Source organism: Cavia porcellus, unplaced genomic scaffold, assembly GCF_034190915.1.
Source record: "Cavia porcellus strain 051 isolate PalLab524CR breed Dunkin Hartley unplaced genomic scaffold, mCavPor4.1 scaffold_24, whole genome shotgun sequence".
In the NCBI taxonomy this organism is placed as follows: domain Eukaryota; kingdom Metazoa; phylum Chordata; class Mammalia; order Rodentia; family Caviidae; genus Cavia; species Cavia porcellus.
The window spans coordinates 22,345,884-22,362,403 of NW_026947507.1; the positions used below are offsets into that span (position 1 = coordinate 22,345,884).

The window sequence follows — 16,520 nt, forward strand, 5'->3', positions numbered from 1 at the left end:
GCACAGTCCACTCTGCACAGACTAAAATGCTACTTTGTTACTGTGACTATTTTATCTTTGATAAACCATCATATTTATCTTTATAAGCACTTCATTAAATATCACTCTAACTCAAAAAAGAAATATTCAGCATTAAAACAACTAAGCAATTCAACAGCGCAATATAATACATAAACTTTGTAATAAAGCAAAAATAGTCACTTGATTAGATTCTGTAATTTGATTACTGACATCATCTTTGCTTGAATAGCACAAGATGCATAGAACCTAACAATGTTTGGGGAAGAGAAAGATTTACTCAGAATGTTCAGAAGCAGTTTCCTGTTTTGTTTATCCTTAATAACAGTTAAGTTGCCTAGTATCCAGAAAAATACTTTTTCACTTTTATCTCAGCAAGTAATTTATAAAAGTCATTTCATAGTCACTTTCTTGTTTCAGTTTAACCCACATTCGAAGAAAAAAAAAATCAGCGCTTTTTGACACGAGTCGTTGAATCATTCATTTATTTAGAAAGAACCATGGCACCAAAGACATTTTAAAGTAATATTGAAAATCACAATAAGCTAGTATTTTCCCATATAAACAAATTTGCATGTATTTTCCTGGTTGGGTTTCTTTATCCATAGAAAAACATTTTTTAAAGTCATTGAATTAAAGAAAATAATCTATTCGGTTATGTGGATCCAATTTCTCACTCTTCTATTCATAAATAGTCAGATCCTGCTTGAGCAAATTTTCTCTTTCAGATTTGTGTTTCTATATTCCTCCTGAATTATCTTTTATACATCTCTTTAAGCCACCACTTCGTGACTCAAGTTAGAAAAGCACAATTTTTCTGATTTCACAGGAATTTGTAGATGAATTGCAAGAAGTTTCATAGGGAAAAAAAACTCCATTTTCTTGTATATTCTGCAAAAGGCTGGCAGTCTGTCCAGTGTACTATTTGTCACCCAGCACAAATAGAGAAATCTATTACCTACAAAGGTATTAGGAAAGTGATCTCAGCTGAAAGCATTTATCCAATCCCAATTGTTTGAATGTTTAAAATACTAAAGATGATATTGTTCCAGGAGCTACTGTTTAAAACAATGCAATGCCTGTTCTGAGTGAAAATTTGGTATTTGAAAATCTGAGTTGATTTAAAAAATAATAAGTGTGCATCCAAAAAAAATCCTAAAGAAGCATTTATATGCCAGGCACATGTTTTTAATTTTAACACATTGGCTTACCTAAATAAGTATGTAGAACCTAATAACTGTTCCTATATGTTGATTTTTTTCAATATTATTCTATTTAGTGGGTTTGCAAAAAAGCTAATGAGTAATAATGAAGAAATAAACATATCTGTCAGCATCAAGTTGCAGTGGTTCATGAGTATTGCAAAACACTATGCTAAACAAAATTCTGTTTAAAAAAATAATTGCAAATTTGGGTGTGGTGGCACATGTCTGTAATCCCAGCATTTGAGAGACTGAGGCAGGAGGATCACTGAAAATTTGAGACCATCCTGGTCTACATAATAAGTTCAAGATCAGTCTAACTACATAACAAGACCCTGTCTCAAAAAGCAAAAGAAAAAATTCCAAACAAAGAGTAATTTAAAACTGCTCTGATTAAAAGAAATAAATGTAGCTACATCCTACAGGATAATGTCAGATAAGAAGTAATTGTGTTCCCTGTACAATTGTGTTTTTGGCATTTAGATGAGAACAATAATGCTTTAAGGTCATTTTCATAGTTGTTCACTTAATATAGGATTAACATCAACATCTTAATAATTATCTGAGATAACCCATTTGAAAGTGATATGGCAAAACAGGTTAATAGTTAAGGCACCCTAGTAGCTTTAATACTAAACAGATTAATACACAAGAAAGTAATAGTATAATTTGTGCACTGAATAATATTCCAAGCCAATTCTCTTGGTAAGAAGACAATTCTTAAGAAACAGAGCTTTTTCTAACTACTGCTTCCTCTTGCATGAAATGCTAAGCAATCAGGCTAAGAAATTATAGAGAGATATACACATGACTATGTAGACCTCAAATATTCTATGGTTCCGCTGTTGCACAATTTTATGAAGCCATTATAAATGACAGAGATTTGCTTTAAACAAGAAAAACAAAATGTTACAACAGGAGGATGATACAGAAGAGTGAAGATGTAATTCAAATGGGATTATAAACTAAAATAATTTTAGGTATGAAAGAAATTATATTGGCCAGAATGGCTATGAATTGAATATGAACAAACAAATGTAGGTCTGACCTTACACGTCCTTAATTTTAACACATACCCCAGAAGTTTTCTCATAAAAATATTCCTCTGCCCAGCTCCTTCAGAAGTTGCACCAGAGGAAAATAGGTTTTCATTTAGCAAGTAGTATGAAATCACAAAATAATTATCCAAGTCACACTTATCTTTCTTGAGTCCATGGAAAAAGGTCACTTCATATCCAAGTCCTTAGTACTTAATCATCTTTGTTTCATGTTATAGGGGTCCAGGTGGGGTGTGAAATGTTGGAATTTAAATGAATGCAACAATGCAGGCATGTCCCCCCAAAAGGCAGATAGAGACCACGTTAAAAAACAGCATCTTGTAACTTCAGCTGTGTTTGAAAACCAGGGGAGGGTGAAGTTGCTGAAGATTTAAATCGTCTTGCTTCCACTTATGCAGAGAGGAATCATAAAAAGAGATTTATTATCATATTTTGTTTTTGAAATGTATTTGCTTTTTACTTTAAAAGTGCTCCCCGGTATAGAGCAGAGTAAATATTACAATTTTGTTAAACGGCGGCCAAGATTTAATTGTCTGTGAAATACAAGGCTTAGGACGTGATTGGAGTTAACTACTGTTGTGCTGACACAAACTAGGCTCGCCTGGGCGGTGACCGAGGCGCCCAGAGGCTCACTTACACACTAGAGCGCCCCAGAAACAACTCAAAGGAGGCTTTCAAAGGAGGCTGGAGGCGGACAGGTCCCTGCTGCAGGAGCCGCTCCACTGGACGCGGGCTTGATTTCTGCCGCAGAATTAGGAGACTTTCTACAAAGAGTCAGACAAGAAAAGCAGCTATGCAACGTATAACAAATCAGGCTAGCAGTTTAACAGGGAGAAGGGGGATGCAGTCACCGCTAACATACACTGAATAAAAATGTACCCAAGCGGGGGAGGGGGCAGGGGAGGGGGCGCGGGACACAAAGGAAGCGGGTAAGGACTGGACACTGCTTTCCCAATGCGTTGGCTCGGTCGAGAACTTGGGAAGTGGGTGTCCTGCAGCCCTGCTCCGCGCGGGGGGACCGCCTGGAAAGCGCGCCCGCCCCCCGCAGTGCCCCCCACCCCGTCCCCTCCCCCACCCCTCCCCCCCCCTCCCCCCACCCCCGCCTCCGGCTCCGCGCTCGCCTCCCGCCGGGCGCCCCCGGGAGCGCGCACCCTCGCGGACCTGCCCGGTGGCACCGCAGCCACAAGCCGGCCGTAATTGCAAAGCAAACAAGGCTGAAATATTGGATCGGCCTCCGTCGTGACAAGATCTTCGCTTTTGCCGCCAATTTGTTTGCGCAGCTCTATTTAAAGACGCTTGATTGAGGAAATGTTGGAAAATAGCGGCGAGGGTTTCCCTAATGAGACCTCGAGAGGGAAACGCGGCCTTCGCCCAGCGCCAGCGCTCGACCCCGAGGCTGGGAGAGGGGCGCGTTTAACCCCTTCCTGCCTGCGCAGGGGGAAAGTCCTGGCCGCGGACGCGCCGGGGAAACTGAGGCTCCACACCCCCTCCCCACCCGGAGCCCAGACCTCTCCCTCGCTGGCGCGGAAATGAGAACTGAACCAGGTTGGCCAGGGAGGTAGATACAGGTTTAGACCGGGGTGGAGGCTCCGGCCGCGCCTGTCCCCCACATCCCGTGCCGCTACCGCAGTCCCGCGCCCCGGTGTCCAGCGCCTACTGTCCTGCGAGGGCCCAGCCCCCGCGATCCCCGAGGACTCGCGCTCTAGGGACGGAGGCTGAGTGCGGAATTAGCGACAGGAGACGTCCCGGGCAGGCTTGCGGGAAGGATACACCTGGGAGTGTGGCACCCATCGCTGTCAGGCTGGCTGGGTCTTCAGGCAACTGGCCAGAAGGAGAAAACAGAAAAGGCAGGAAGAGAAAATGCATGAATATTCAGGGAAGCCTGTGTATCAGGTGACTCACGGGAGGGTACCTTGATCCCTCTAATCTAGCCCATACACCCCAAGGTTTGTGCTATCATCCCCATTGTTCTGACAGTGAAACTAAGGTTTAGAGAGGCTGAATCGGGTCACACAGTCAGTTTGTAGAAAACCAGGAAGCCCTATCCAGCACGGACTGGAGCTTAGGATGCCGGACACAGGTATCATCTGGGCCAGGCTGAAGTAGGCCTGCTGCAGGCCCAATTGATCTGGCAGAATCTTTCCCCAGTTCTCCCAGAGGCTTGGAGGTAAACCACTCCCAACCCCTTTACCAGCTCTCTTCACTTTAAAGAGAAAAGGAAGCCAGTCCAATTGTGGTTGCAGCACTGTACTCCATTTCTCTGAATCTCTTTTCGGAAGACCGCTTGAGGAATTTTTTTGGCTGCAGTTCGTTAACTGGGTTGTCAAGGAATCCACAGAGGAAGGAGGTGACAGATTTGTGCCCAGAGAACTACAAAGGGAATACTAGTGAGAACACCAGAAAGGAGTTCATAAACAGATCTACCCTTTGGGGGAGGGAAAGGGGTAGATGCCTAGAAAGACTTCCTTGGGCATTTAGCTTGGGCCTACAAGCAAAGAAAAGGGGAGAATTCTCCAACCCAACACGGGAGAGGCAAACGGATGACTTGTTTGCCAAGGATGCTGGCAAGTTAAGGAGCACCAGACCCACGACTGGGAATGATGCAGGAGTCGCTCTTTCATCACCTGTTGTCATCTCTAACTGCAGGTTGGTCAAGCCCTAAGCCAAAACTTATTCCTTCAGGAGTGAAAATCCAAGGCTTCAAGGCGACACTCATGGTAATCTTGGGTCTTTGTAGAGCCCTGTACTATAGGTAGGCCAACAGACCTGTTAAGAAGCAGAGACAGAAAAATGGCACTAGGGGCGCTCTCACAGAAGTCCTAACCACGAGAGCCCCACATTCCCGCGCTTTTCCCAGGAGGATGTGAACCGATAAGTACCTTGGCCAACGTGAAGTTTCTTTCTGAAGTCACAGGCAGATGTAGATCAGGAAAGTGAAGACCCTCAGGAGTAGGGGGAGGACTAGTTTCGGTTGTACTTTCCTAAGCATGAACTGTGTCTTCTGTCAGCAAAACCAAAAAAAAGAAAAGAAAGAAAGAAAGAAAGAAAGCATCAGTCACACCCATTTAGTAAAGTCTCCAAATGTATTATGAATGGAATTCTGCGTTTTCTATACACAACCAGTGTCTTCGTTTGAAGTTGGATGCTTTGCGAGCAGATTGCAATTCCATTTTTTTTGTTGCTCGAGGTTTTGGCCTGTGTTAACTTAAATGGGTACTCATACTATATTTAAAAAGAGAGAGAGAGAACCATTCTCTTGTGGAAAATGGAACAAACTAGTGCTTCTCCAATCACAGTGCAGATATATAATCTGTAACAACAGATTAGCCTCCCAGTGCTGCGCATTTCCAGCAAGCATCCTGCCTTCTCTGTTTATATTATAACTTTTCTGCCTGCAATTATTTTTATTTTAATTTTCTGTCACTTTAACAAAAACCAGAACCTTTTCTTTTAATGTTTTGTACACAACATGTTCATTTTGATAAGATGTTCTTTCCTATCCTCTTTTAGCTTGCCTTTCCTTGTTTAGAGTTCTGTATCAGAAGTTTCTAATATTTCTCCCTCTTTTTTTAAGAACTTGTCCCTGTCTTGCTTTATTTGTTTGTGTGAAATTTAGTTTGAAAGGAGATCAGAGAGAGCAGGAGGGGTTTGTAATAAGAGAATGACCGAATGACCCAAAGGCTGATTATCTATCATTAACTGGAGACTCGGTGTACCCAAATTACCAGGGAGACCTCAGTCTGCCGGATCCTTACCCAGCCAGAAAGGCTAGCGTGGAATGCACACACTAAAACTGGCTCATGGCATTGCAAACGAGGACACTCTGCTCACACACATTTTCTTAAGGAATTTTGCTTCAAAACTCAACTCCAGTTGAATGGATAAATTTATTAGCTTCTAAGATGTTGAACACAGGTTTAAAAAAATACAAAAAAAAAAAAAACTCTACCAAAAGACTAACCTTAACATTTCTGTAACTAACTTTTATGCATTCTTTCGTTAGGAGCAAAATTGCAGTTAATTGTCTAAGCTCCAGAGAATATTGAGAAACGAAACTAAGCTGCTTTTGATCTGCTCACGCTGCTAAACCCAAGCCTTGTAAAAATCGAGGTTTGCCATTAATATTGACAATAAAAGTGTTTCTTTTTGTTAACTTGAAACCTAACCACCCTGGTTTAAGTCCCTTGTCTATAACCAAAGACTCTAGAAGAATGTAGAAAAGGTTTGGAAGGAACTGTCAGAGCTAAAGAAATCCATCCATGTAAATCTGCAAAGGCAACTATAGAACAGGATTTCCCAGGAATGTGAGCGACACCAAAGTTAGAACTGGGAATGCACTTGGGCCTCAAGTCACAAACAAATCTTCCAGCCATATAAATAATTTCTCCAAAGCCCCACTTTTTAAATTGCCATTTCCATTCACAGTTTGTTCTGAACACCGGACTACATTGTAAAATATTGTTGAAATATATTACTTACTCGTTTCTTAGTACAAAATGTACACTATAACATTTATTTCCTTTTCTGAATTCTGAATGATTTCTTTCTAGCTCTTGAGAAATATTTTTATTATTTATTCATTAGTTTTTATTTTTACTTTTAGCAATGTTGGAGAATGGAACCTAGGGCCTTAAACATGTGAGACACAAATTGTAGCACTGAGCCATGGTTCTGGCCTTGAAAATATTTGTGTCTATACCTTGTTTAAAACAATAATGTGGATGAATATTTAACACAAGACCTGTAGGATGTATTTTATGCCATTTTTATCTAAAACTCTGTATTTACTACGAAGTAGCAAAAATGAGATTTACCATTCCTCTTAAGACTAGTATAACAAAACTGAAAACAATCTTAAAGTATACATAGTATGTTGCTTTTTATAAAGCATTATCTCTTATATTACCATTAGCCTAAATGAGTATTTTAGTTTTACAGACTTGGATACCTGTCAAAATGTTTAGTCTTCCTTATCAATGAAAACTCTCCAGAACAGCAATATAGCTAGCACTTAAGATGGGGATCTAGTCATAGATTATTTGGAGAAAACAGAAATTGTATTGCTTGTAGTACTGAATATTAACATTTTCTTAGAAGACTTAAAGATGAGCCAATAAGTCATTCTTTCACACCAGTCACAGACTCAGTGACAGGAGAAAAAAAACCCTTTTAAATCAAAACACTGATGGAAAGTGAATTCTGAGGAGAAAAGGGAATGAAGGAAAAGAGAGGAAAATGTACAGGCATTTTGCAGGTCCTGACTGTCTCTACTGACATAGTGCCTAATCAAAACTGGACTAAAGGCTTCATAAAAGCAATCAACCCTATCACAGTCCTCAGTGCAGTTGGGCCAGCCCCTCCCCCCTGCATCTCCACAGGTCAGCTGGGTGGAGAACAGGAGGAAAGATGGCTCTCTCCCCAAAAACCCCACCCCCACAGCAAATCCAAAAAGAAATTGCTAAGAAGAAACAAAACCACATAAAAGTCAACGACGGTTTTTCATGCTCTTCATTTTTGAAATGACATAAAAGCCCAATCGAACTCAATTCTACTTTGTAGATGTGTACTTTGAACTATTATCACTTGTCCTGTCTGTAAACAACTATTTCCCAAAAGAAAAACAAAAAAGGGAGGAACTGCAAGATCACAAAAGGAGACCCTTGTCGCCACTTGGACGACACGCCTTGTTCTGGATGTCCTAAACATTCTGGGACAAGTGGCTAGCACGGAAAATGACTCAGTCCCACCCTGGTAAAGAAGAAAACACAGTCAGCAGTGTCACATGAAGCACTGTCCTTGGTACAGGTGGGGCTGAGGTTACATATTCAAGAACATGTTGCTTTATTCTGTCACCTTCCGGGTATGACATTCTGTTGAGTGCTTAGCATGTGCTGGAGATCTCCCTTTTATACTTAGGAGAATGCTCAAAATCATTTCCACTGCTCTGTTTAGGGAAACAAGGTAAAAAGAGGTTTGAAAGATGATGAAGGGAATTGAGCCATAATTCCTGTAAATATAAAATGTGTGTTTATGCCCTTCTGGCCTGGTTCTTTTCAGGTCCAGTTTATTTTGAATTCTCGTGAGCAAATCACAAGATACAAAATTACCCTTGCTTTTGAAATAATAAATACCTCAAAAAGATCTGTATTTTCCCTAAAAACAGACTGAAGTTTAAAAAAAAATATTTGGTTTAAACTAGATTGATTTTTAAAGTAATATCTCATAAGTCCAAAATGTTTGCAAGGCAAGGCAGTGCTCAGCCTTCTCGTGCTCTTGAATATTTTCCAGGGGAAGCCATGGTGGGAGTAAGGCAAGGACAAGCGACATGGGCACAAAATAAATGTTTGTATGGGATTCTGGTGGTTTGGCAGGACCAGCTGCAAGGCACAGCCCAGTAGGTGCACCACCAACCACAAGGAAGACTGGAAGACATCACCCTGAACCTGGGCTGACTCCCTGTGAAGCAAAGTGTTCCCAGCCTGGAAGAAGAAATTCAGTCTCTCGCTTGGGTTCCTCTCAAGATCCCCAGGGTCACCCTCAGTCAGCCTTGTTGCAGTTCCCTGAGGTCTTTAGAACTCCAAATAAGTGCGCTGGAGACCACAGTAATGCAACACAACAGAGGAGTCCCTAAGCTGATGTCACAGTGGAGCTCTATACCTGTCCTGCTTTCCCTAGCATCAGCACCCACCTCTCCTCCATCACCATCACCACTATTAGTACCACCCCTGTATACAGAGACCATCTAATTCAGGGACAAACTTGAGGTGTGGCCTCTTAATCTCACAGTTTCCAAAGCAGCAGAAGAACAAAGCATCCCAGGATTCTTGGAGCAAAAGAAAAGCATGAGCAGTGCTCAGCTGTGCGTTAAGGGTAGAGCTCAGCTGGTCAAGGCCAGGGTGGCCTCCCTGAGTCAGTTCCTACAGCTGGGAACATGACCAGTGTTCATTCATTTGTCTGCCTCCGCTGCCAAGCCACCTCCAGACCACCTTTTTAAGGCTCTAGCCTCTGCGTTTGAATTCTTAGATATGCAATGCTTTAGATTTCCTGGGACTTAGGAATTAAGTGGTAAATGCTGTAGCTGACCACTGGCGTTCAATTAGCATCTTTTACTACTCTGCTCTGTCCACATCTATTTCTTTTATTACTTATAATGTTACCTGGGGCCATGAATGGATTCACTCATTTGGTTTTTGTTTCAAAGTAAAAAGCATTTAAAAAGCTAAATGTGGCAAATTCCAATCCTTCACAGCTGAGGGTAGAAACTTCTCAGCCCCCAACCCAGCCTTCCTCTAGGTTCTTCTTCCTCCCTCCACTCCCAAAAACTTTATTTCTGAAAGCAACCAAACAACTTCCCCTAAAACTGTATCTGTTCCCTGATGTAACCATCTTACTTCATCTACCTGTTCCCAAGGCCTAAATATGTTTTTATAAACAGACATTTAAAAAATTGCCCAATGTCAGAGAATTGAACTACTAGTATTTACACACTCAGCCAACATCCTAGTAAAAATGTAAACAGAATTCCTGGCCACACTACCTGTATTCCTTCTCTGGTAAAGGAATAATTCTTTAAAAGGTTCTTCTTGTGCCCCAAACAGCAGATCCACCCAAGTTATGAGTTTAGAGCTAAGTAGTTGCTACTTTGTTCGGATACAAAATGCAAGCCCCTGGCCTGCTTGCTGGTGCCTCCTTTCATGTCCTCTCCATTCTGTTCTTTACCCTAGGCATTCTGCTAGGGGCGTCAGAGAAACTGACCCAATATAGAAAGAAAGAATGCCCCCACTGTGGACTCCCAAACCAGATTTTTACATCCCTCTCTACGAGTTCCCTTCTTTCTCTTACTGCACAGCAGCAGCGAACCCCAAACCATGTATACGTCTTGATGCAGCTGCCCAGGGCTCTGGAGCTAGTGGCAACACTCTGCGGCCTTCATTTGCTCTGCCCTGGCTTTCTAGCCTGAACCACCACAGAGCTGGCACAAGCCAAAGTGGATAAGCAAAGAACTGTCCTCCAGGAGTCCTCCAGTGGTGCTTCTTCTGTGGCTGGAGCTGACTCTTTTTTCCTCCAAAAGATGATGCCAAAGTACAGCCACTGGTGTCGCTTGGGCTACCCTTGCTGGGTCCAAAGCCCATGGCCTCTGCCACCTCCTGCAAGCCCTGCCCGATTGCCTGTAATTTACAGCCTGCGGAGCTTCTGCTGACACTTTTCCCCAGGCAGAATCCCATAGGCACATCAGCTTCTGCTTGAGAGGAGGCCAAATCGCAAGGGTGATTTTAGTCCCAACCACTGACCACCTCATCCCTCGCCCTTGGGGGAACCCTCTGGAAACACTCTCGCCACGCGGGCGCCTTGGCCCGAGTGTCCCACGGCTAATAACTTACAAGTGGAGATCCACTTTCCGTTATAATGCATTCAAGATCGGCAAGGCCAGCAGTCTAAACATCCACGAGCCGTCCTCCCGGCCTGCCTCTTAAACTAGCGTTTAATGGTTCCCCTCCGATAACTAAACTGTTTTCCACAGATGCCCGCTTTTATGGGGGAGGCAGGAATGCAGAGATATATTTATATGTTTGTTCATAAAAACTGGAAAATAAGCTCTGAACACGCTGTAAAAAATATTCAGTTACTTACCAAACAGGCTAGTTAAACCAGGGGAACACGGATACCAGCCACACCAAAGTTTCGGGGAATCGAGGTGCCCGCACTTTGAAATCTTCTGAAGTCTCCATTGGGGCTGATGTCCCTGAAGAATGGGGAAAATAAGAGCATTTACAATCGGTTTGACCGATTGCCCGGGGCGTCTCAAATGTGGTGTCCACAAGTTGTCGCAATAACCTGAGCCACCCCAAACAGCTCCGACCCAAGTAACACGGTAAGAGCCACCAAGACGCGTGTTCTCAGCCTGTGCCAGCTCAAAGGAGCGCCATCCCCACGCGCGCCGGGGCTGCCTGGGAAGGAGACCGCCCCGCCAGCAGCCACCCCTTTATGGGGGTCCCCACGCCCTTACTGGGCTCTTGGCCGCCGCACAGAACTGCTTGCGGCTGGCTGAGGTCATTTTTCAGCCTCTGTTACCTACAAAACGCTTTGAAAAGCAGTGTCTGAGAGTTATTTTTCTTTTGCTTTTTTTTCCCAACCAGAAAAGAAAGTAGAGTGATACTATACCTGATTAAGATTCTTCAATATTTGAGACTTGGGGGGAAATATTTTAATAGAGTAGCATCTGTTAAACACTTGCATTAACCTCTTGATGATTTTTTAAAGTTTTTTTTTCACTCTGCCCCCCCCCCTTGTTTTAATTATCTTATGGTTATGAGGGGACAGCCAATCCTGGAAGAGGACCTCGGCAATTAGCAACGCGAACATCAAAAAGTTTTATTGCGGAGAGCTCAAGGCGCCGCCCCCGCCGCCCCGGGATTGGCGTGAGGAACCTCTGACGACATATATTAACCCGAGCGGCCCTAAAGATGTAGCTGTACATGGAGATCTTGCTGAGAAAATCCGCTTGCTCCCCTCACGGCGTCCAGCCCAAGAGAGCCGTCGCCGCCACCCGGGAGCTGCTTCGGCCACCGCGCAGACGGGTCCCGGAGCCCAAGCCGCCAACTCCGCGCACCAGGGCGCTCCAGGGCCCCACATCCGTGCCCCAAAAGGAGAGATCTGAGAACATGGATGCACTGAGACCTCTCTGAAAACCCTCCGAGAGACACTGAGAGGAGCGAGGACACGTTACTCGCAGCTAAAACTCACATTCAAGGACCAAAACAACAACAGCCAATTTTTTTTTTTCATTAAAACAATAAGCTCCCAAGAACCCAGATCGGGCTGTGGGGGAGGGGAAGAGGCGGGAAGGGGAGGGTCGCATGGAGGTAGCTTTGCAGTGAGCAGCCGACCCCGCCGCCACCCCGCAGAGCCGGGCCGCTCCTCCAGCCGGGGCTCGGACTCTTTCCCGGATTCCAGGTCAGCTTCGGTGCCTGGAGCGCGGCCCGCGCACGGAGTACCGGGGCTCGCGCAGCAGCCTCGAAGCAGCTCGGGCACCTTTGCATGAGCACCAGAGGAGTCAGCCTCGGCGCAGCGGCAGCCCGGGAAACAGGAGCCGGCGCGCGGTGTGCAGAGCGAGGCGGGAACCGGCGGCGAAGGCGGCGGCAGGCAGGGGCGCACGGTGCCGGGGCCACCTCGCCGCGCCCCATGGGGAGCCGGCGGCCGCAGCGCTGCTGAGGCAGGCCCGGCTGGCCAGGCGGGGGGCCGGCGCCCGGGCTGCAGCAGCCCCCTCTGCGGCTGCCGGGCGGGCCCGGGCGCCCGGGGGCTGGGGGGTGGGGGGTGGGGGAAGACGCCGAGCGTGGAAGCGGGGCCCCGGGCAGAGGGCGCGGTGGGGCTGCGCGCACGCTGGGGCGCGTGGAGGGGCGCGGAGGGCGAAATGAGTCTGGTGGGGGGCTTTCCCCACCACCCCGTGGTGCATCATGAGGGCTATCCGTTCGCCGCCGCCGCCGCCGCTGCCGCCGCCGCCGCCGCCAGCCGTTGCAGCCACGAGGAGAACCCTTACTTCCACGGTTGGCTCATCGGCCATCCCGAGATGTCGCCCCCCGACTACAGCATGGCCCTGTCCTACAGCCCCGAGTATGCCAGCGGCGCCGCCGGCCTGGACCACTCCCATTACGGGGGAGTGCCGCCCGGCGCCGGGCCCCCTGGCCTGGGGGGGCCGCGCCCGGTGAAGCGCCGAGGCACCGCCAACCGCAAGGAGCGGCGCAGGACTCAGAGCATCAACAGCGCCTTCGCCGAACTGCGCGAGTGCATTCCCAACGTGCCCGCCGACACCAAGCTCTCCAAAATCAAGACGCTGCGCCTGGCCACCAGCTACATCGCCTACCTCATGGACCTGCTGGCCAAGGACGACCAGAACGGCGAGGCGGAGGCCTTCAAGGCGGAGATCAAGAAAACAGACGTGAAAGAGGAGAAACGGAAGAAAGAGCTGGTCAGTACTAGGGGCAGAGCGCGGTTGAAGGGGTGGGGTTCCGGGAGACAATGCTCCCAGTTTCTCTCCAGTCTGCATGAGAGGTGACACCAGCATTCTTTGCATGTGTTGACTGCACCAGGTTGTGCTAGGGATGGTTTCCTGCATCAAAAGAAATGGGGAGGATTCTGCAGAAAGAGCAGAGGTCTTTAGAGACGTGCTTGGCACTTCTGACAGACCCCTCCAGGCGAGGGACGAGCCTCTCTATTCTCTGTGTAGACTGGCCTGGCCGCTCGTTCCACACCGTTAAAGTCTTCATTTGGCCTCCAATCTGACCTTATTTTCAGATAGTTCTAATGAAAGAATCTCTCAATTCCAATTATTTTACCCTCCAAAAATGAGGTTGCCACTGATTCTGAACCCTGAGAGTTTTATGGTCGCTATGCCCGAAAGGCATAAAGGTAAATATTAAATAAGTACTTTGAACCATGAAATACAGCTCAGGTTTCTGGCTGTGATGTTTTATTTGAACAAGCCTGTACACTTTAAGACAAAATTTAAATATCACTACAGTTGTTGTTATTAGGAGTAACACCAAATTTTACTGAGCCATTTAAAATTCCCTCAGGTTCTTACCAAGTGCCCACCGTGTGGGCAATTGAGGACACCAGGCGATTGCCATGAATGCCTGAAAAATAATTCCATTTCTTGAGATTATTTCCTTTTGGGCATTTGACCCTCTGATGACTGCATAATCAAATGACCTTGCAAATCACCAGAAATCTCAGAGGCCTTAGAGGAGCTTCTAAATTGGGAGCTAGCAGAGTGGCATTTGGCCCATTTCTCTTAGAACATGGCTCTGGGGTTGCTGTTGAAAACATAGGGCACATTTAGTGCACACAGAACACTCACACACACACACACGCACACGCGCGCGCGCGCACACACACACACACACACACACACACACACATACCTCCCTACTTCTACATCTGGAGTCAGAAAAAAAGACCCTGGGTTCCTCCATAAATGACTCGAAGACCAGCGATTGTTTATAAACTTGCCGATCTGGTGGTAGTTGAGTATTGCAGCTTGGAGGCCTTGGTGGTAGCTAGGGCTCTGCAAACCCTTGCTTGCTTTCCTGCAGGGCCTGGGCCTTGGAACCCCCTCTCTCCCCTTGGCCTTGCTGCCTTCCTCACCCTCCGCTGGCTCAGGAAATGCTGGAGTGGCTTGGGACCAGGTATCCTTCCTGATTTTCTCTTTTCTTTTTTCTTGCTCTCTCCTTCTTTCTACCCAGAATGAAATCTTGAAAAGCACAGTAAGCAGCAATGACAAGAAAACCAAAGGCCGGACAGGCTGGCCTCAGCACGTCTGGGCCCTGGAGCTCAAGCAGTGAAGAAGAGAAGGAGGAGAAGAGAGCCAGTGAGCTGGGGCCGAGGTGCCAGATACTGACCCAGGACTCCCGGCAAGCCCTCGGCTCTGCTCTGAGGACTACTTGCATTTGGATCATCCGGTTTATTTATGTGCAATTTCCGTCCCCCTCTCTTTTTGCCCCCCTTTGAGGCATCCATTCCCCATCTCCCCCTCCAAAACAGTGGATATTTGAAGAAAAGCATTCCATATTTTAATATGAAGAGGACACTCCCACGTGGTAAGGGATCCCTTCGACTTGTAGATTCTGTGTGTGTGAATGTTCCCTGTTGGCTGTGTAGATACCACCGCTGTCCCTCCTCACCTAACCAGCCCCTCCCAGATAAAGACAGCAGACACTAGTGCATATGTGAAGTGTATCTTCAGTTCCTGGCCTTTGGATATAAATATTCCTGGGGATTATAAAGTTTTATTTCAAAGCAGAAAACAGGGCCACTAACATTTCCGTTGGGGTCGGTAACTAGTGCTGTCTTCATATGTGATCATTCCCTATTCAAAGATATTTCCAACAGCTACTTGTTTTGTGCACTTCTGTCCTCTAAAACTAAGTGGAATTTAATTAATATTGAAGGTGTAAACATTGTAAGTATTCAATAAACCACTGTGTGTTTTTTTTTACAAAAAATCCTAATCTTTTAATGGCTGATACCTCAAAAGAATTTTGAAAACAAAGCTGTTATACTTGCTTTCATAATATTTAAACTATTCAGAAGTAAACTAAATTATCATACTTGCCTCTAACTTTATTTGAAAGAGTCAGTGGTTCTGATCTATCAGTATGACTGTGGTCCCTATCCTGATGAGGCTCAGTTAGAGATGGGTCCTTGGTGGAAATCCTGCCCATCGGCCTATCTCTTTCCTTCTCCCCTAAACTCCCAAGAGAACGGTGACTGGCCTATAGCACAAGTGTCTGAGGTGCAGGAATGGCCCACTCCAGAAGGTGGAACAGAGTCCTTATTTTCTGAAATCAATCAGATCCCTGCTGTGGGGGGCTTGGATTTGTGTTTGGTGAGAGGTTTCCAGTGGAGGAGGTGTGAAAAGAATCCCAGGCATTATTACAGCCTCAGGAAATACTCTAGGGTGTTTGGTTTAAAATATAGGAGGATAAAAGGAAAGGAAAGGGAAAAAAGAGGAGGTTTTGATTGTAGCCTAGATTGGGAGGATTCTCTTCTGAGCTGGGGACGGTAAAGGGCTTTTGAAAAAACAGTATGATTAGGTAACAAGGAATTTTACGTCAAGTAAGAAATCGTGAACAAGACCACAGGTTTAAAGGGGGGCAAGGGGTGGGTTAGATTTACAAGGAGCTACAAGGAACTCAATATGAACTGCACGGGGTCTGAAGCCTGCCCAGCAGAACAAGCTGCGAGCTACCCTAACTTCCAGCGGCCAAGGACTTCACCCTGTCGGGTTTCTGGTGTCCGAGTCCGGATAACACCAGGAAGAAAGTCCCTTGCGCCCCCCACCCGCCCCCCGCAGAGAAACTGAAGTGTTATAAAGTACTAACTCTGCAGGCTTGGTGGGGGAGCGAGAAAGATGAAACATATTAAAAAGCGGTTTGTTTCATGAAACGCTGCGTATATAAATCTCTTGTTGGAGAGGCTTCCCAGAGAGTTTCCACCTTGGAACCCATCCTGGGGTGACGTTCGCGCCTCTCCAGCGGGCACAGTCCCTCTGGTGACACCCCAAGGGTTCCTATGCCGCCTCCCCGCCGGTGCCTACTCTGACCCGGCCCGGGTCTTGGACTAGATCAGTCCGGCATGGGCGACTTCCAAGTGCCCCGGGAAAGATGAGCGAGCCAGGGGCTTTGCGGACTTCTGCGGGCGGGCGACTGACAACGGGAGGGCGCGGGGTTAGAACAACTCGGCC

The 16,520-nt window shown here is 46.2% G+C and overlaps 1 protein-coding gene and 1 long non-coding RNA gene across 8 annotated transcripts; one reads left to right on the forward strand and one right to left on the reverse strand.

The window, feature by feature from the left end:
• Nucleotides 1-486: 486 nt before the first annotated feature.
• On the reverse strand, nt 487-11,630 carry LOC106027553 (uncharacterized). Of its 7 annotated transcripts, none has more exons than XR_010042601.1 (7): nt 11,441-11,630; nt 10,910-11,021; nt 5,158-5,279; nt 4,903-5,044; nt 4,049-4,099; nt 3,440-3,560; nt 487-3,042 (listed from the first exon to the last, which is right to left on the reverse strand). It is a non-coding gene; the product is annotated as an uncharacterized LOC106027553 (long non-coding RNA). The 7 variants fall into 7 exon arrangements; XR_010042603.1 differs by having other exon boundaries at nt 3,440-3,573; XR_010042599.1 differs by having other exon boundaries at nt 4,049-4,648.
• Nucleotides 11,631-12,591: 961 nt separating this feature from the next.
• Nucleotides 12,592-15,384, forward strand: Hand2 (heart and neural crest derivatives expressed 2). Its single transcript, XM_003469127.4, has 2 exons — nt 12,592-13,244; nt 14,521-15,384. The coding sequence occupies exons 1-2, from the start codon at nt 12,690-12,692 to the stop codon at nt 14,617-14,619; spliced, it is 654 nt and encodes a 217-aa protein (XP_003469175.1). The 5' UTR covers nt 12,592-12,689; the 3' UTR covers nt 14,620-15,384.
• Nucleotides 15,385-16,520: the final 1,136 nt, after the last annotated feature.

Excerpts from the sequence above, each read along its gene's own strand:
- Hand2 (XM_003469127.4), top strand. The coding sequence starts at position 12,690 with ATGAGTCTGGTGGGGGGCTTTCCCCACCACCCCGTGGTGCATCATGAG. Across the intron at positions 13,245-14,520 it reads AGAAACGGAAGAAAGAGCTG|AATGAAATCTTGAAAAGCAC; the intron begins GTCAGTACTAGG and ends CTTTCTACCCAG.